Source organism: Ahaetulla prasina, chromosome 6, assembly GCF_028640845.1.
Source record: "Ahaetulla prasina isolate Xishuangbanna chromosome 6, ASM2864084v1, whole genome shotgun sequence".
Classification (NCBI taxonomy): Eukaryota; Metazoa; Chordata; class Lepidosauria; order Squamata; family Colubridae; genus Ahaetulla; species Ahaetulla prasina.
Window position 1 is genome coordinate 51,203,681 of NC_080544.1, and position 21,521 is coordinate 51,225,201.

Genomic DNA, 21,521 nt, shown 5'->3' on the forward strand with positions numbered 1-21,521 from the left:
GATGGGGGCCAATTGGTCAGCACAGATTTTAAGCAAGAAGGAGTTATTTTGTCTGGGCCTGGAGCTTTTCCTGGCTTTTGTCTGTGAAATAGGTCTTGCACTTCCTTTTCTGTGATCACTAGGGGTTGTGAACCCAATGAAATGGGGTCAGTTGTAGGAGGCTTGGCTGTTGTTGGTGTGTCTGAGATGTGGGTTGTGGAGATAGGTGGCTGTAGTTTCCTTTCAAACCTTCAGTAAAACTCATTCAGGTCATATGCCAGTTGTTGATTACCTTCAGCCTGGGAAGGAGGTTTGCCATAGCCGGTGATATTTTTAAGAGTTTTCCACATGTTTGCTGGTTCATTTACTGAAAACTGATTCTTTAGCTTTTCAGAGTAGCTTCTTTTTACTGCTCTGATCTCCCTTGTTAGTGCATTTCTGGCCTGATTGTACAGCATTTTATCACCTTTTCTGTAGGCTTCCTCTTTGGAATGTCGTAGCTGCTTAAGTTTAGGTGTGAACCAAGGTTTGTTGTTACTGTATATTCGCAAGTTCCTTGTAGGTACACATAGGTCTACACAGAAGCTGACATATGATGTTACAGTATCTGTGAGTTCATCCAGGTCTGCAGAGGTATCTTTAAAAATATTCCAATCAGTGCAGTCAAAACATGCCTGTAGCTTTAATTTTGATTCCTCTGTCCAGGTCTTCACTGATTTAATTATTGGTTATGTGGCTTTAAGTCTTTGCCTGTAAGCAGGTACAAGGTGAATCATGCAATGATCAGAGTGTCCTACAGCTGCACATGGTAAAGACCGATAAGCATCTTTTAGTGTTGTGTAGCAATGGTCTAGAGTATTCTTGCCTCTGGTGGGACAATTGCCATGCTGAAAGTATTTTGGTAGCTCTTTCCTTAAGTTTGCCTTGTTTAGATCTCCCAAAACAATGGCCAGTGAATCAGGGTGTTTGGTGGCTTCAGCCTCCATGATTTGGTCAGCTAGAGTTCGTAATGCCTTGTTTACACAGGCTTGTGGTGAGACATAAACAGCAATTAGAAGAAATGAGGAAAATTCACAGGTGAATAGTAAGGTTTGCAGTTGATAATTAAAGTCTCTAAATTGTTGTCCCAGAATTTGTAAATTATTTTAAAATCTTGACACCAGTTTCTGTTAATATATAGGCATAAGCCTCCTCCTTTCTTTTTACCAGATGTTTCTGGAATCCTGTCTGATCGTTCAATCTGAAACCCTGGAATGTTCAGGCTGCTATTTTCAATTGATTCATTTAACCAGGTTTCAGAGAAGCACAGGACTGCTGAATTGCGAAAATCAGAATAGTATTTGTTTAAGAGGAGTATTTCATCCATCTTATTTGCAAGTGAGCATATATTTGTTAGGAAAATTGAAGGCAGAGGAGTTTTAATGCGATTTCTTAGTTTGATTAAGATCCCAGATTGTTTACCTCTCTTCTTTCTCTTCCATCGTTTGGTTTTTTTAGGAGTCCATGGCTCCGTGGGAATTGCCTCCTCCTGTGTTAGAATCTCCTCCGTGTTTGTAAAGACAGGCGAGGGTGAGATCAAAGAAAGCTGTTCCTTAAAGAAATGTTCCTTAATTTTTAGCAGATGGTCTTGTGAGTAGGAAATCCGTAGTAAGTCACAGAGAACAATTAGAAATAAAGAAACAATTAGAGAGCATTTCACCGAGGCAGCCTTCGTCTGCGCCATCTTGGAATCAAAATAAATTAGAATAAATATATTCTAATAGCATTATTTTTTTTCCAAAGCTGTACACTTCTCTTCAGACAGTGATTGTAGGAGGAAAGTTATATAGTCTATGGTGGCCAAAAATCAAAAGATTATAACAACTTTGACACCAGTCATCACAAATAACAACATAGAAAGATATGATAGATCGACTTCTGCAATGGGCAATCAGTCACCAATGAAAAGTTCATAAGCACTTTCCTAATGTAAATTACTACTTCCTAATGTAAACAACTACTCATTTCTTAAGGCAATGTACAATTGTTGACAAGTAGCCATTTATATCTTTATCTCCATAGCATAGTTTGGCATCTGCCAAATACTGTTTCTATCCTAGATTTCTACTCCAATAAAGGGCATTGGAAGAATATCTTAATGACAGTGAAGAAGATGCACTGAAGCTACTATAACATGAAGGCTTATTGAGTATTGGGAAAATCAGACTGGTCAAACTGCTCTATAAGAAACGGCAAATGAAGAATGAGGGCACATATGCTGAAAAAGGAGTGAGGAAGATGAAAAAATCCACAAAGATGGCAACAATAGATTAGATATAATATAGCTTTTGTTCCATAAAAATTATATGAATGTGTCTGTAAAGAGACTAGGAACAGAGCTTGACTTAAGGAAAATTTTAATATTAGACAAATAATTGTTGTTCAATCATGTCCAATTCTCATGAATTCCTTGGATTAACCTCTAAAGTTTTCTTGCCAAGATTTCCAAATTGGTTTGCCATTGCCTCCTTCTTAGGGCTGTGAGATGCCTCCTTCCTAGGGCAAGGTCACCAGCTGGCTTTGTACCTAATGCGGAACTAGAACTCATGGTCTCCATTTTCCAGGCTTTTGCCTTAAGTACTATTGGCATGTATGTTTGTATGTATGTGCATGCACCTACACATATATAATGTATGTGGTGAAAGATTATAAAACTATTAAAATACAATATAACAAGACCAAAAAATAATAAAAAGAAATAACAAAGCAATTTAAAGGTAAGTGGAATTGGCAACATCGTAAAGCATAATAAAGAAAGAAAAACAACACTACCAATTGGCTGGATTTACAAATTTAACAATCTTAATTATTGTTTCACGGCTATGGTGATGGTATCTTACAACTTGATCACTTGATTTAGACTATTCTGATAGGCTCTGAGTGAGATACCTCTGAAAAGGCTCAGGGATTTTATAGCTACAGAATATGAACCTCACCAATATAGAATTTTACACCAAGTGTTACAATAACTGAACTGTCATGCTTCATTCAAAGTACAAGTTTTTAAATATTTTTCAAGTCCTAAATGATAGCCACTCAGGAACAGTTTTGTCAAAACTGAATCTGGAGTTCACATTAGAGGTACTGCAGGCTCCAACCCTTATTGCATTTTGCAACACATTTTGCAATGCTGTAAAACGAATGACTTTGACCTGAAGCAATGATAGGTGCCATTATAGATCAGTTATGATATCAGTTTGATTTGTGCATGTTTATTTTTATACTATTTTAATGTTTCTTTTCTCTTTTTTTTGTGCTGTTGTGACTCCCAGATATCTTTAAAACCAATAGACTTAAATATTTTGCAAATATTACAAGATAAACAGGCATATATCATTAACAGACCCAGTGGTAACAAGCTTACTTAAAATATATTTCTTGACCTTGACCACTTCTGTTTATAAATATAAAATATATGTTGCCTGAAGCTATATAAATGATTATCTAATATTAATGTGTAACCATTGACAGAAGTAATATAATGATTTTAAAGAAATATATTTTAAAGCAATATAATAAAAATAAATGAACCTTATTGTCTAGATAATGAATCATAATGTTAAATAGTGCAAAGAATGAAAAGATTTATTCCCAAATTCAATAATTTGTGTAAAATGTATTATTAGAGAAACTATACTCTGGGGAGGGGGAAAGATGGAAAAAATATTTATTTGTTTATTTACTTATTTATTCCAGTTCATATGCCACACTAATTTGGAGACTAAGAAATACAGCAAGCCAAAAGTAGGCTTAAAAGAATTAGAAATAATACAAACAACTATAGCATCCAACTTGATGTGTCTATATATGGGGTTCTCAGATTTTCCATCTCACTGCCACAGGGTCTCCTGAATACCCTCATAATGAAATACAACAAACATATTTCAGATAATTTTCAGCATCTGTCCAAGTCCTTGTCTTCCACGAATGCCCCCATGGAAAGTGATTTGAAATACTACATATGAAAGAACAAAAGGAATACCACTAGGCTGTGTAGAACAGCCAAGCAGCAGGAAAATTTTGTTTCAGAAATACAAGAAAACCAAAATCATCAGACATCTCATTTTAGTGCTATGCCAACTCCCAAACATTCTTTTTTATTCACAAATAAAGGTATTAGGGTTTTTTGTGGGGGGTTTTTTTTTTTTTTTGCATATATCTACTTCAAATGTAAAAATAAACAAATACGAAGGCTAGATACTTCAATTTGACATTGATTTTTGTCTTCAGAGATTCCAATTACCAGATTTAGTACTTATTAAGTCTTTGGCAGTAGTTCCTGATTAAAATTATAAAATTAAAATTCTACAACTTTAAAAATGCTGATTTGCTGCCTTTTCTTCCTCAGTCCTCATATTGGTTGCTTTTGTACTCACTGAATAGATGTTCTCTGGGATTTCTTTAAAACAAAAAATAAAGTAGACCTGTTTACTGCATGTTTGTATATGGGGTGAATCTGTTTGTCTGTCAATGTGAAAGTGGTGGGGAAGAGGGGAGGAAAAGATGGCTAGATAACACATAAGCCACCAATTCTACCCTTGTCTGGAAATACAATTTATTATTTTGTTACTAAAGTTTCAGGTCAGGTAATCACCGTTAATAAAAATAAGTATTGTGTTGTATCAGCTCCAGTTGGGAGATATGTTTCTCTAGTTCACATAAACGATATAAAATAGGGAACATTCACACTTTCACTCAGATGATAGTTTGCATGCAAACTGCATAAAGTGTTCTAATGCAAAATCAGTTCATCTCTCAATTATTTTTTCCCAGTTTGCAAGATCAGGCAACTGGAAGCTATAACTGAGAGTAGCTAAAGATAGGCCTGGAATGTAGTCTAAAGGGCTTTTTATGTTAGCTTTAACCTTTTTATGTAAAAGAATCAAACAATTCAACTGAGCACTGGAATCCGCAGTATGTGGGGGTAAGGGAGGTGTTATGGTAGATTGAATGTCACAGTTCAAGCTGGTTGCCTCCTCCATTCCTAATCAAGGAAACTACTGACTAAAATTTATATCTGTATTTCTAGCAGGAAGAAGAAGATCCTGTAAGATATTAAAATCCATAAATAAATAAATATATCAAATTCTGACATCAAACATTTCTCAATCTCAAAGTAGCATGCAACAGAATGACAATGCCTTTTGATTTGAAATGAAAATCTAAAATCAGAAAGGAAGCTGGCCAGTAAATATATTTTTAAAACTTTATAAATCTTACTGCACATTGATGATAATAGTTTTAATCAGGGCCTAATGACACCAAATCAGGATGTACCATAAATAAGAAGATTATAGAGAAGTATATCATATTCTCCTTGAAGATTTCTTAGAACACTAAATTATATTTCTCTTCACATTAAAGGTGCTAATCGCATTTAGAACACGGTATTGTTTCTTGTCTTTTCTAACATCTCTAGAAATTCTTTGAATCGGCTATTGTCTGTCCACCTGCATTCTTTAACATACCTAAAGTTGGTGTCATAGTGGGTTCAGATTTAGAATCAAAGGACAAGACCAATGACCAGCAGCCAGCTCCAGAGCCAGCCCCGGAAGTGCCAACAGATGAGCCTTCAGCTCCCGTATCACTAGATGGACTGCTGTCCAAATAGGCAGAGGTGGTGAAGTAGACTAGTACCCAGTAGATACATCTGTTGTGCTATCATGCCAATGCAAGAACTGAGTGGTCTGCAAAGAGAGTAGATCAAAGGCACTCTATGAGTGCTCAAGCAGGAGTTTTGCCTTGCTAAATGAGCTAGACCAGGGCTGCTTCTATTAAAATGGAGCAGTAAACACAAGTTCTTCATTGACAACAATCGCTCATTAACTCCCACTCTATGTGTTTTGATTCATAAATCTGGCAATCCTGGACTGACTGATGAACCTAGCTGTAAGCTCTGATCCTAAGATTCTGTCTGACTACTCTCTAGTATGCTCCTTTGATTTGGAACCCTTGTAAGTCAAACTTGCCAAAGGAAAACTTGCAAGTGTACTCTGTATGTGTGTGTGTGTGTGTGTGTGTGTGTGTGTGTGTGCGCGCGCGCGCAAGTCTTGTTTAGCAAAGATATATAGATAGCTTTTATTGATTAGCCTATAGGCCATATCAAAACATAAAGTTCAAACACATATCACAGATAAAATCCTATACAAACAATTTAAAATAAGAGTAGGATAAAATACAATAGGTATAGGATAATATACAATATAATTTAATACATAAATATATAAAATAGAGTAAAATGACATAAAATTATATTTAGTGTCACCGTTACAATCTACTCCAATCAATCCCACATATGCAGATCTCAACCGAACCATTTTGTTTAAGTACTGTGCTGTGTTAAATGTTATTTTCAGGTTCTGGCTGTACATAAAGTAAGTTATTTTGATATGGGGATCCCAATGGGTCATTTGTTTGGTATATAGACTAAGGTACCTGTCTCTCACCCCCTTATACAAGCAACAATCAAAAAGGATGTGAGCCAGGTCTTCTACCTCTGTCACTCCACAAATGCAGAGACACTCACTGTAGGGTATCAAAGAGAATGAAACCACCTTTTTGTCTATTTCTATATCCTTTGCCTGGGACAGAACAGTTTGGATCTTCTTCTGAGTTTGTCATAGATTCCTGTCTTTTCTTTTCAGTTGGGTTTTAGGCTGGGATTTAGTACTAAAACAGCCTTGGTTGCATTTGTTGATGACCTGTGGCACCACTGGAATGGCAGTGGTGCCCATCCTTGTGCTCTTTCATCCCTTAGTGGCTTTCCATACTATCCATGCTATAACCTTCTGAGCCAGCTCCATTTATTTTGACAATGTGTAGAAGATTGCTGAGAGTATTCAAAATAGATATATTTTATTATCTTTCACTTTATCTTTTATTGTTGGTATAGCTAGGCAAACAGTTATATCTATGCTAGTGGCAGGAATAATTTGAATATTCCCGAATACAGAAATCATTAAATAAAAGAGTACAACATCCTCAAATTAAGTATTTCTCTCTTCAATCTGTTTGTAAGTGGAATAAAGGAACAATATTACCTAGCTTAATAGGTTTCTGTAGGAGATATAAAAATAATTAAAGTGATTTCTCCCTAAGTGTGGTGGCAACAAACCATTCTGATATTTTACACAAACATTCATATTTTTTTAATTGTGGACTACCTCCGGTTTTCATTCCAATATTGTGAAGGAACTTAAATGTTAAATTGTTAATTTTATTGGATGCTACCATGTTTTCCATATGGAGAATTACTTTGGATCCATTGGCTATATGCATGCTTGATTCTACTATCCAAAACTGAAGTTTTGTTTATATTTTATAGCATTCATTAAACACTTCAAAATGCTACAGGAAGCATTATATAATTTGATGGCAAGATTGCCTTTGGGGAAGATCTCAATGTCTATCACTGTAATGTGTAATTTTATATTTTTTTACTCAAAATTTTTAGATTATTTCTATCAAAAGAAAACATTTTTCCTTAAGGGACAATTTTTTATTTGCTTTTGTCATTACTCTTACTGTTTCACTAAATGTTTTGCTTTGGGGCAGCAAGGCATTTGTTTATGATGCATTTGTTACATTTTACAAGTAATTATCCATTTTTGAAAAGATGGGTGGAAGAGCTATGAATTTTAATAAACCACGGAATCTTTTTTGTATTTTTTCAAAAAATGTGTCAGGGTTTCAGTATACATCCAACATACATCAATGAATAGAAGAAATGATAACAAATGTGATTTCTTTTAATTAATTCATAGCTTGACAACAATTATTTCTTTTCTGTGTTAAGAAAGCAAAAAATTTAGAAAAAGGTGCCTAGTTCATTGTAGGTAAGCACAATTTACAAAAGTAAACATAAACCAATATTATATCAAATATAAGAAGCTTTTTTAAAAAATGAAAGAAAATATTTTTTACTAAAACCATTTGGACATTAAGCATTTGAGGTAGTTTTAGTTATAATATATATATATGTACCATTTAATATTACTGTTTTTGTAACAATAATTAGCTTGGCCTTCCAGTTTGCCTTATGTTTTTATTTTCTTAAAAATAATTGCATTAAGTTTGTCAGACTAACACTACTTTGGGTTCTTGAAGCCTTTTAAAAAGAAACAGAAAAAATTAACTTGCTTAATTTGCTACAATAGTAGTAAATCAATTACTATATGTAGTAACAGCAAAAAAAATGCCACAAAAACCTGAAAATATTCCTGCTATCTGACTATAGATACACTCAAATTACATACAATTTTAAAAACTGAATGTACTTCAGATAACGTGAATATATTCGTCCAGACTTACAATGAGGAAAAGAAAGAGACCTCTTGCTTCATCACACCTGCCATCTTTGATTTTTTATTGATTTTATTATAATTTTGTTCGTTGTGAGCAACCCAGAGTCATTGACAGTTCGGCAACATGAATTCAAACATTAAAAAATAAGTCTCTTAAAAATATCAAATAATAATACTGTAATGATAAATTTAAGAGGCTTTTTAATGTTTTTATTTCTGTCTACCTTGATATCCTAAAGTACAGTATTATTTTTCTTCCTTCTAGTTGAACTAAATGCTAAAAGTTAACTGCTTATTTTCTTTTACAAAAGGTATGGGAACATGCCAAAAAAAATTCATATTTTACTTTAAACACCTAAAGGACTATGCAACATTTAAAAAAGCTTGCTACAATAAAATGTATATTCAAATCCTTCCCCAAGAAATCAGATAATATAAAGCTTGCATTTTCTAAATCCACTCTGCTGAATAAAAAGAAAACAATTTAATAATACAAGGAACAGTTACAAGAAATACAAAAGTTACACTTTTCTGTATCAAAGAATGACTTTTTGAGTGAAGACTCAGGGAAAAAAATCCCACATTCATTTGCTCTTTAAGCAGTCTTAAATCTAAAAAAGGGGAAAAAATAGTTCTTCTTAACCAAAGTATATTAACAGGATTTTGTGTAAATATACCTCTGAGAAAAAGCCTTGCTCCTTCTCTGCTGTAAAAAGTAGCACTTGTCGACTTATGGAAGAAAAACTAATTATGATAATATACTGTAGCTATATTAATAACTAAAAATATAAATTTACATTATTTATAAAATTGCTCTGGATCAACTCTTGGTGGATATCCCAAGTACAACCAACTTAACCCAACATTATTTAGCTTTTCTACCCAGATATGCTTTTAACCGTTGCCAACTGCTTTTAACCATTGTCAAATTTAAAATACCAATTCAAGAGAATAGTTCAAACAAATTCTTCCTCCTGAATTTAAATTCTTCCTCCTGGACTTAAAAAAGTTTAGAAGAAATTTGAGACATGGGATAATGATCTTTGAATGGATTAAATAGCAAGATTGTTTTATATAAAGGGAAGAAACATAAAGTTGGCTTATTTGATCAGGTTTAAAATGGGAGTTCTGTTTTGGCTTGCTGACATCTGGACAGGAAAAGGCATTATCTATTGGATAAGTTATTAAAATTGGTTTTCCTGAAATGAAATGTGAAATTGTACATGTATAACTGTGCCATAATTTTTCTTTTTATTCTACCTTGAACCCCAGAATGACATGGTCACTTCCTCCCAAAATTCTCATTGTTTTTAACTTGTCAACCAGTTCTCTATTGAGTAGGACCAGATGCAGTAAAACCATTCTGAAACTCTTCCTTAACTTTCTTTAAAAAATGAAACATTTCACAAGAATTTGAGTCATAGACAAATTGGTTTTTTTTTCAATAGATTCTTGGTTAGATGGAGACATATTACTATGTCTCACTCTCCTAACAGGTTTGGTACTATATAACATTCTTACAATTAATCATTGTTATTTTGTGTTCCATCTATTCTTACCTAAATATTACTTTGCTTGACAATCTAATCTTGTTGTCAACAAGAACTTATGCACAATTTTCTCAATCTCAATACATTTACTGTATGCATTCCTTCATATACAATACTAGTCTTCTTTCCACCACAACCCCTACATCTGGACTAATTATTTCAAATAAAGTATACCTTTCAATTTGTTGTATTCTACTTATTAGTTTTATCACACCAGACCCCATCTAATAGCTACTAAATCTTATTCACCTAAGACTTCTAGTTTAATCCCTACACACTAGGAATGTAATACAATCAGAAATCAGGTCACATCAGAACAGTATGTAACAAACTGAAGCAAAGTTGTATGAAAGTCATTTAGAGACCTAATGGAATTAGCATTAGTGAAGCAATGCTCACATATTTTTTTATACTGCACTAGTTTTTAATTGCTTGATTTCTTCCCTTGTCTTGTAATCAATGTTAAATAGAAAAGTTAATACATTTTTTTTCAAAAAAAGTCCATTAGCATTTAATTTAGATCACTACTTTTCTCTTTAAAGCAAACTGTATGAATCTTTAAAGGACTTAACAAGGTTAAAACATCAAAAAGTTTTGCAAAAGGTTAACATGTTCAAAAACATTATCTTAAAAAATTACCTTAGCAGTTCAGACAGCAGATATTCTTTTCAAACAGATCAAGACTTTCTATATGTACTATGTATAACCAAGCAAGGATATATTGGTGTACGTGGGTAATAAGAAAAATTATACAGCAACCTTAATTGCAATTAATATACATCCCATTAATTTTAATTTTTTTTAATTAAAAAAAAATTCTGAATTTAGATGCATATTTTATCATCTTTATGTGGCTATTTCTAATGTGAACTTTTTAAATCTATAAAATTGTTATTAGTTAATAGTGCTAATATCCTGAAAAATAAACTTTTTAAAACGAAATGTTTAATTCTTGAATTCTCCTTTGATTTATATAACAACACACCAAGCTAACAAAAACTGCAATTATCATGTTCATCTTTCAACATTATATAAATCATGTACAGGTAATACTTGCATAACAACCCCAATTAGGACCAACAACTTCACCATTAAATGAAGCGGTTAGTAACCCAAACTGTGCATTCCACCTGCAAAGCAGAGAGACCAGATGGTGTCATTACGGTCAGATCAATATTAAGTATTGAAATCTCTAACTAGCAAATAAGAGTACTACTTCCTTTTTACTGTTGCAAGTTATCCTGGTATATTAAAGGCCCCAGCTTAAAACCAACTAGCCTTGTTTAAGGGTCTATCACCTCAATCTCTAATTAATTTGCAGTTGCTACTAGTACTTAAAAAACAGCAAGATTATATTAGCAGGCATGTTTATTTTTATTGCAGTGTTTTTTGTAATGCTCCATAATAACTGCTTACCATTTATACTATTAAACCAATTCTATGTTTATTGAATTGCATGTTTTTTTCATTTGGATATGCTAATTTCTGCAACATTTTTTTTAAAAAGTTGATAATGCTTGTTAGTTTTTTTCTTAATACAATGTGGAATACAGGCCCAAAAACTGGAGTTGTTTTTCTCATAACATTGTTTTATTCTACAAACATAAATTCTTATTTTTTATTTCTAAACTTTATGCTATTTCTCAGCTTGTAAACATGTTTGCTATTATTTCTTTTCTTATTTAATCTATAATTTTTTACCTCTGTGCGTATGTTCCTGTCTGTGTGTTTTGTAGAACTATATTTTCCTATCTTAACTATTTCATAGCTGTTTTAATATTTGTTCCCCACAACCACGGTCTTTAGTTCTCATAGTTATTCTTAGTCCTTCTCCATGTTAGAACATGTTTCCACATGCATATCTTTTCTGAAGCAAATTTTCCAATGAAAGACAGAGTGGAAGTGTTTTCAATTTCTTTTCAGGCAGCACCAAAACTCTGAATCCCAAGACAGAAAAATGCCTACTTACTCTAGGTAATGAGTTCACTGTTCCACATTACTATAATATAGACAGCAGTGTCAAACTCATGTTGTCACGTTGCCATCGTGTGACATATCGCAACTTTTTCCCCCTTTGCTAAACCAGGGGGGCCCATGGCCAGCGTGTGACATATCTAGCCCATGGCCCATGAGTTTGACACCCCTGATATAGAACATAGATTATAATGAAAAATAAACTTCCTCAACCTATGTAACTTTAAAATATGAATATTTTAATAAATGAAACTGGTAAAAAATAATTTTAATTATCTTAATTACTTTTTGATGTCACCATTTGCTACACACTTCTAACAACCATGGAGCAGTTTGTTAGAACCTTTAGAGTAAAGAACTGCACAATTTATCTCTGTGACTACATCTTGATATTCTTTTCTACTTCATCTAAATCAAAGAGATACTCACAAAAGTATTGCTTCAATTTGGGGGGGAGGGGGAGATAGAAATTACACGATGCCAAATTTGGACTATATAGTAATGGGATAAGATGATGAGTTCCAACTTCAGAAATATTTCTTGGGTGGCTCATACATTTAATTTCTAATCAAGGACTGAACTCTGCAGAAACTCTGCAGAAAACCATTTGCTCCCAAAACTTATTTATAGTTCTATCCTATACAGTTAAGTCAAAGTATGTCATATTAAGCTTAGTGGAACTTACTTCAAGCAAAGTAAATGTAAACACTTCAGTAAAATCAATGTGAAAAACAGAGAAAAATGTGGATGTGAAAAGTGTAATTAATAAGCAAGTATAATATGATTATATTAAACAGCTTACTTGCAACAAAATTTTAAAGTTCATTATTTTGGGAACACAGGTATGTGTGGGTGGGTGGTATCTGATACAGATAGAATTCTTATTGGTGCTAAGTTAATAGACATAACCGTAAAAACATTTGGAAAACAAGACATCTATCTCCTTTCTGGAAAAAAATGATAGCCAACAACATCAGGATTATTACTGCTCAGGTGGCAGCTAAAAGAGATATAGAAGAAAGCATTGAAAGGCATTGTTATATTGAGCCTGATAAGGTTCACAAATGTCTTATTTCTCTCCCATTACAATGCCACCCACTTTTGCCACCTGTGCACAAAGCCTAGACGGAAGAAGACTTATAAGCTCAGCACTACTATTTAGATGTGATTAGAATTGCTAGCACAAAGCAGAATGTTATTATTTCTGTAATATGAAATAAGCAATAAACTTATGCAATAATTAAAAAGCCTGATATAAAATCCTAAATTCTTAATTGTGAAAACACGTATTTGCCATGAGTTTAAGATTTAATCGCTAACAAAAGAAGTAATATAGCACTGAAATTAAAAATAGTATAGCACTGAAGTTAAAAATTGTTAAAACTAGTACTGATGATATACAAGTAAAAACAGAATCAGCATTTACAATGGACTGTTACAAAGATTTAACCCAAAATAGAATCTATTATTCTCTTATTATAGCTTACATCAGATACAGCAGTAGTTGAATTATCTACTAAAGCACATATGAAAAGCAGCATAAAACAAATAGATCAGATTAGCTATGTTGATGTAAACAACTAAATATGTTTCAAATATGGAACAGGAGTTCTAGTCCTGTCTTAGATATAAAGCCAGCTGGGTGACCATGAGCCGGTCACTTTCTCTCAGCCCTAGGAAGCTGGTAAACCACTTCCAAAAACCCTTGATAAGAAAACTGTAGGAACTAGCACAGTAATCATCAGGAATGACTCAAAGGGACACAAGAAATTTCTTGTTGTTATAAAACAAGAAGTTTCTAATAAACTCATATAGACCATCACAAAAAGTTAAAGAAAGAATGAAAACGTATCTTGTTCTCCATATTATAGAAAAATAACTGCAGACACAGCATATATCTCCTTCAAACCTTCAGGATACCTCTTCAACTTATAATAGAAGCAAATTGATTGCTTTGCAAGCAGTACTACTTCAATTGATTTTTTTGTTCCTTCACACTAGCTCCATGGAAAAGCCAAGCACAATTCTAGAGATGCATTCTCAAAACAAGTGTAAGAGTTTCTTTAAGCGAACGCCTACGAATATAAATGAACTTTTATTCGGTTACAAAAATCAGTGTAATCATTTTACAAAAAGTGCTTAATCAGCTTAGAAAAGTTATTACAGGCACAATGTGCCTTAAGTAGTATTTTTCCCTCTTTCCCAATAGATATACTTAAAGTGAGAGCTGAGGAAAAATTCTATTTCCATTGATGGACAAAATTTAACTATTTCTACACTCCTTAATATATGACTCGTTAATGTCAAGAAAAAAATCAAGTGCTGTTCATAACTATTTTCAGCCTAATACTATAGCAAGTTTTCAATAATAGGGCTGTATTTTCAATAAGCTGAAAAATGAATAGTTTTATAAAATTATCTTTAAGGATAATTACCCTTAAGAAATCATCAGGAAAAGTAGAATTAAGATATAATTTCTAGCATGTTTGTATTATAATGTATTACCCTGGATTCTATATTTCATTAATGTGCATAATTTTACTATGGCATCCTAAAATTTTTTACAATGCTGCATTTATCATTTTTTTTCTCCAAAGTTCAGGATAGTTTTAGAGGTTTATATTGTATTATGAAATAGGTTACAGATGTAACCTTAACAGGTGATTTTATTTTCCTGAAAAAAGTAAAAGTAAAAAAAAATCAAAATCAAAAGGTCCACGATGTTCCTACTGCAAACTAATTTCTGGTGACTCGACGATATTAAACATACCAACCAACCAGAAAACATTTGTTAAGTGCAATTATCTAGTTCAATATTATTTAAGGGTGGAGATGCAAAGGCAGACTATCTAGCAATAGCATTACCACTTACTTATTTACCACCCCATAGTGCTTTACAGCACTCTCTGGGTGGTTTACAATGTCAGCATATTGCCCCCAACAATCTGGGTCTTCATTTTACCAACCTCAGAATGATGGAAGACTGAGTCAACCTTGAGCTTGCCAGAATCAATCTTCAGCCTATTGGCAGAGTTAGCCTACAATATTGCATTCTAACCTTTGTGCTACCAGGGCTCCTTGTGAGTTTCCATTGTAAATCTTACTATAAAATATGATATAGTATCTAATGGCTAATTAATATATCTTAGGATGTGGCTAAACCTTGCAAGAAGCAAAAAAAAAAAAAAAATTCAGTTAGCTGAAGCTTGAGATAAGAATATATTATCCTATAGACTATGTGATGTCATCCTACTTCTTTGTAGAAAAATTAGTAATTTCAATTTTACAGTTCAATAATTTGAAATATATTCTACTATAATACATTTAGAATTGTATTATTTGAATTTAATTTTACACATTTGGTTCACTTAAAATTTTCCCTTACTTGATTGGTATGTTCAGGGTTTTTTTTTAATTTATTTACATTTATATCCCGCCCTTCTCCGAAGACTCAGGGCGGCTTACAGTGTATAAGGCAATAGTCTCATTCTATTTGTATATTTACAAAGTCAACTTATTGCCCCCACAACAATCTGGGTCCTCATTTTACCTACCTTATAAAGGATGGAAGGCTGAGTCAACCTTGGGCCGGGCTTGAACCTGCAGTAATTGCAGACTGCTGTGTTCTAATAACAGGCTTCTAACAGCCTGAGCTATCACGGTCCTTAAGTTTTTAAGTAATAGCTAAAGTAATCATTATGTTGACTCAGTGCAAAAGTTTTGTGTAGCTCCTGTGAGACATGTTACTCCCAGGTGGTATTTATGCAATTCTAAAATAAGTAAATATTACTTTTTTTAAAATGACAGAAATCTCATGATATTGCCAAATGCCATGAGATTTCATGTTTCTTCCTTACCTGAAAACTCACTTCAATGATTTTGTTCAAGAATGTTGATCGGCAATCTGATGACTTTTCAGCTGTTTTTAAAAACTAGATTTAACCTTAATTTTCATTACAGTACCTCCCCCACCCTAGCCCACGTTTAATGGTGCCTGCTTTAAGCTGTTGCTCTTATAACTCTGTTTGATATTTTTTTGAAGAAAAATAGATGTTTCAGTTACCAGAATAATACATTCAAAGTAGTTTTAGAAAATGAAAGTATCCTGCCTTAACATTCCAGTGTCTGATCAATATATTTTAAAAATGTAGTCTTTATTCATTGACAAACAACTGCCACCAAAATCATTATGGGGTTTAGAACCTTTAGAAGATTGAGCAGTAAATCAATAGTGTTTCACATCTTTTAAGTTGCTGTGAGAAACATAATTTATGTACAGTCTCTTGTGCATGCAAATATGAGATGCTGTTCTTGCACAGCTGCTGTAGAAATTGTTCTCCGCATACATATTCTGCATGTATGTGCATATATAGGAACTTCACTTCAGTATCATTCTAGCGAAGTGGCTGCACTGTAATTGTGGAAGCTTTGCAAATAAACGAGTTGCTTGAACAGTTTTGAAAGAAATGTTTTGTACACACTTCTATATATTGTAACACATTCCTTTCAATCAAAGGATTGAAAAGCATTTGCAAAGCATAACATAAACAAAGATGAAGTAGAAGTCTCATTCATTCAAAACATACGATTGAATGATCAGATAATTCTATCTATTGACATTGTATATTCCTAAAGAAAACTGTAACTATGAACTTCTTAGTTAAATTTATCAGGATATTTATTTATTTATTTATTTATTTATTTGATTTTTATACCGCCCTTCTCCCGAAGGACTCAGGGCGGTGTACAGGCAAAAATAAAACAGATAATACAATATACAATTTAAAATGCAAATTAAAAACTTATTTTAAAATTAGCCTGAGAAGTTAAAATATAACATAAACTAAAAACCCCATTAAAATTAATTAATAAAAATTTAAAATTAATAAAATTCAATTCAAGCCAGCCCCGCGCGAATGAAAAGATGTGTCTTTAGTTCGCGACGGAATGTCCGAAGGTCAGGTATTTGGCGTAAACCCGGGGGAAGCTCGTTCCAGAGTGTGGGAGCCCCCACAGAGAAGGCCCTTCCCCTGGGGGCCGCCAGCCGACATTGTTTGGCGGACGGCACCCTGAGAAGTCCCTCTCTGTGAGAGCGTACGGGTCGGTGGGAGGCATGTGGTAACAGCAGGCGGTCCCATAAGTACCCAGGCCCTAAGCCATGGAGCACTTTAAAGGTCGTAACCAACACCTTAAAGTGCACTCGAAAGGCCACAGGTAGCCAGTGCAGTCTGCGCAGGAGCGGTGTTACGTGGGAGCTACGCGTAGCTCCCTCTATCACCCGCGCAGCTGCATTCTGGACTAACTGAAGCCTCCGAGTGCACTTCAAGGGGAGCCCCATGTAGAGAGCATTACAATAATCCAAGCGAGAGGTAACGAGCGCATGAGTGACTGTGCACAAGGCATCCCGATCAAGGAAGGGGCGCAACTGCCGAACCAGGCGAACCTGGTGGAAGGCCCTCCTGGAGACGGCCGTCAAATGATCTTCAAACTACAGCCGTTCATCCAGGAGGACACCTAAGTTGTGCACCCTATCCTTTGGGGCCAATAACTCGCCTCCAACAGTCAGCTGCGGCAGCAGCTGGCTGAATCAGGATGCCGGCATCCCCAGCCACTCCGTCTTGGAGGGATTAAGCTTGAGCCTGTTTCTCCCCATCCAGACCCGTACGGCTTCCAAGCACCGGGACAGCACTTCAACAACTTCATTGGGGTGGCCCGGGGTGGAAAAGTACAGCTGGGTGTCATCAGCGTACTGCTGGTATCTCACCCCGAAGCCACTGATGATCTCACCCAACGGCTTCATGTAGATGTTGAACAGCAGGGGCGAAAGAATCGACCCCTGCAGCACCCCACAAGTGAGGCACCTCGTGGTCAACCTCTGCCCCCCTGTCAACACCGTCTGCGACCGGTCAGAGAGATAGGAGGAGAACCACCAATACACGGTGCCTCCCACTCCCAATCCCCCCAACCGGCGCAGCAAGATACCATGGTCGATGGTATCAAAAGCCGCTGAGAGGTCTAATAGGACCAGGGCAGAGGAGTAACCCCTGTCCCTGGCCCTCCAGAGATCATCCACCAATGCGACCAAAGCTGTCTCCGTGCTGTATCCGGGTCGAAAGCCGGACTGGAACGGGTCTAGATAGACGGCTTCATCCAGGTATTGGGGTAGCTGTCGCGCCACAGCACTCTCTACAACCTTCGCAACGAAGCGAAGGTTGGAGACTGGACGATAATTACCCAAAATAGCTGGGTCCAGAGAGGGCTTCTTGAGGAGGGGTCTTACCACCGCCTCTTTCAAGGCGGCAGGGAAAACCCCTTCCAACAGAGAAGCGTTGATAATCCTCTGGAGCCAGCCTCGTGTCACCTCCTGAGTGGCCAGTACCAGCCAGGAAGGACATGGGTCCAGTAAACATGTCGTGGCGTGAAGCCTCCCCAATAACCTGTCCACGTCCTCGGGAGCCACAGGGTCAAACTCATCCCAAACCGGCTCAACAAGACATGTCTCCTCTCCCTCGCTTGGATCGTCCCAATTTCGATCCAGACCGTCCCGGAGCTGAGCGATTTTATCGTATAGATAACCACTAAACTCCTCGGCTCGTCCCTGCAAAGGGTCATCCCGTACCTCCTGATGAAGGAGGGAGCGGGTCACCCGAAACAGGGCGGCCGGGCGGTTATCTGCCGACACAATGAGGGTGGAGGCGTAAGAACGCCTCGCCTCCCTCATTGCCACTAGGTAGGTCCTAGAATAGGACCTAACTAGTGTCCGATCAGCTTCGGAACGACTGGACCTCCAGGTGCTCTCTAGGCGTCTTTTCCGGCGTTTCATCTCCCTCAGCCCCTCGGAGAACCAAGGGGCCGGACGAGATCTACGCCGGGTCAGAGGCCGCAAAGGCGCGACACGGTCCAAGGCCCCAGCCGTGGCCTGTTCCCAGGCCACGACTAGTTCCTCAGTCGTGCCGTGGACCAGATCCTCAGGGAATGGCCCAAGCTCCGTCAGGAACCTCTCGGGGTCCATCAGGCGCCTGGGATGGAACCAACATATAGGTTCCATCTCCCTGCGATGGTGAGTGGCGGTTCGGAAGTCTAGGCGAAGGAGAAAATGATCGGACCATGACATTGGTTCTGTTACTAAATCATCTAATTCCAGATCATTTAACCACTGTCCAGAGATATAAATCAGATCCAGCGTGCCTCCCCCCATGTGCGTAGGGCCATCATTTACTCGAATCAAGTCCAAGGCCGTCATGGAAGCCTGGAACTCCCGAGCTGCCGTCGATAACAAGCCAGCTGATGGCAGGTTGAAATCCCCCATGACTATAAGTCTGGGGGTCTCAACCGCCACAGCGGCAAGTACCTCCAACAGCTCAGGCAGGGCTGTGGTCACGCAGCAAGGAGCCAGGTACGCGATCAACAAGCCCAACTGATTCCTATGGCCCCACCGCACATAGAGGGATTCACAGCCGGCAATCTGAGGAACAGTGGCCTCCCTCGGCTCTAGATCTTCCTTAATAACAACCGCCACCCCCCCACCCCTACCTTGGGCCCTCGGCTGATGAAATGCTCGGAAACCTGGAGGGCACAGCTCAACAAGGGGAACCCCCCCCTCTGGACCCAACCAGGTCTCCGTAATGCCCATCAGGTCCGCGGACTCCCCCTGAATAAGATCACAAATCAGGGGAGCTTTATTAGCCACGGACCGGGCATTACACAACATCAGCCGAAGATCCAAGCTCTGAGGATATATAAGCTGGTAGTACTTATCAGCTTGAGATCCTCACTCTTTTACACTCATTATCTTTTGTCTTTATCCTTTTATCCTTTATTGATTTTATTGTAATTTCTGTGTTTGATTGTTGTGAGAGCTCAGAGTTATTGAGAGTCAGGCAGCATAAAGTTTAATACATTATGGTTGGTTGCACGCCAGATGTTTAGACTGGATTTGGCATTTTCATCCACCAATCAAGCTTCCCAAGAACCTGGCATAGGCAGATGTCATTGTTTGATCGTTTTAAATGTATTGTTGCACTCCAGTTATTTTGGGATTATATCGAAAATGTCTATAGCTATTGGTACTATCTTTGTTTCTTTTACCAGAGCTGTTCTACTTATACTTGCAAGTCTTTCTATTTTTTACTTTTTCCAATTTTTCCTTTCAGTTCTGATGTCTCCAAGTAGTGGCACATCCACTATCTAGTCCTTTGTCTATTTGTGATCCCAGCAGTTCTTGCTTGCAGGCAAATGGATCTCTTTCAGATATTCCATTGCAAAGTGTTGGTACTTTGTCATGCTATTGTTTGTATCATTCTGTGTGATCTTTTTGAAGCAGCTAACTAGGTACTGTAACTCTTTCTTCAGTTTCTTTGCAGGGACAGCACTTGCTGTCTTCTCAATTCTGGCTTTTACACATTTGTTCTTAAGGGTGTTATTAAGTATATTATTAAACAAACAATAAAGCTAGATCTTTATTTTATATCTGTAGATGGTCATTTCAGAAAAGCTGGAAATGCTTTTTTAAAAAGCAGGGTAGTAATACACACATAGTAAGAGGAATATGTTCAATAATTCATAATCCAAGATATCATTCCATATTCTGCATTCAGATGTGCATATGTTGTGGCTTGGAAAAAGCACTATTACTTGTTTATACTAACCTGTATTTTGATTGGCCATGAAAAGTTGCTGACATATACGTAGAAAGTGATATTTGGGTTGCTTCTGAAATTGAATTTTTCACAGGAAAAACTGTCCCTATATTCCTTGATATTAGTCTTCGAAATTACAGGAATCTCTTCTCCAGATATTGTTCCAGCTATTAAAAAATATATAAAGTCAATAAAAGACCATTTTAAAAATTATTAAATTACATAATTCAAAAAGATGCATATTATATATGTGTGTAAGAAAGGTACAAAAAAATATAATTCGACTGACGTTAAATATGTTAATGGAGCATAATAGAGAAACGTAGCTATATTATAAAAATGAAGCAATTACACACACAAAAATCTGTCAGTTTGTGTGTACACATGCCCTATTACAAGTTTGTTTCAACCATACATAATGGAATTGTATTTATAGCAACTTTGTTTCATTTAACTTCATGGTTAATACAGTTTCCAGAAGTAATTTATACATAGTAATTTATACTAAAATTGCAAAGTTATTCAAGTATAGAATTGTCTTGATTATGAAATATTGCTGTAGTTTTTCAACTGTTGCTAACAAAGATAATATCAAACCAGATAAACTTATTTCATTTAAAAGAAATGAGATTATTCCGCTATGCTATTTAATCTGTATATTGCTGAAATAGTAAAATCAGACAACAATGAACATTTTAAAAATATATATGTGTGTGTGTGCAGAACTCAAGAAAGGCAATGTAGGGGATTGAATAGAAATGTATTTAGTAGAAGAAAAGTGTTTAGTAGAAGGGCTTATCCATCCTTTGGTGTCAACCAGACATGAGATTGGGAATATCCAATATTTATCAAATTCCTAGTTTCATATTAAATGCAATTAAGTATAACAATCTAGGAAGGGTCTTTCTTTCTTTAAAATTTGAGAGATGACAGTAACATATGCTTTCTTGACGAATATATCTTTTCTTTTATGTATACCGAGAGTGTATGCACCAAGACAAATTCCTTGCGGGTCCAATCACACTTGGCCAGTAAAG

General features: G+C 36.0%; 1 protein-coding gene across 3 annotated transcripts in view; it reads right to left on the minus strand.

Moving 5' to 3' along the window:
- The window catches only part of ATRNL1 (attractin like 1), a 618,957-nt gene that overhangs the window by 389,532 nt on the left and 207,904 nt on the right, over positions 1-21,521 (minus strand). For all 3 annotated transcript variants that reach the window (XM_058187058.1, XM_058187059.1, XM_058187060.1), the window contains exon 24: positions 20,494-20,651. In XM_058187058.1, the coding sequence (XP_058043041.1) occupies positions 20,494-20,651 (158 nt within the window). The remainder of the gene's footprint in view (positions 1-20,493; positions 20,652-21,521) is intronic.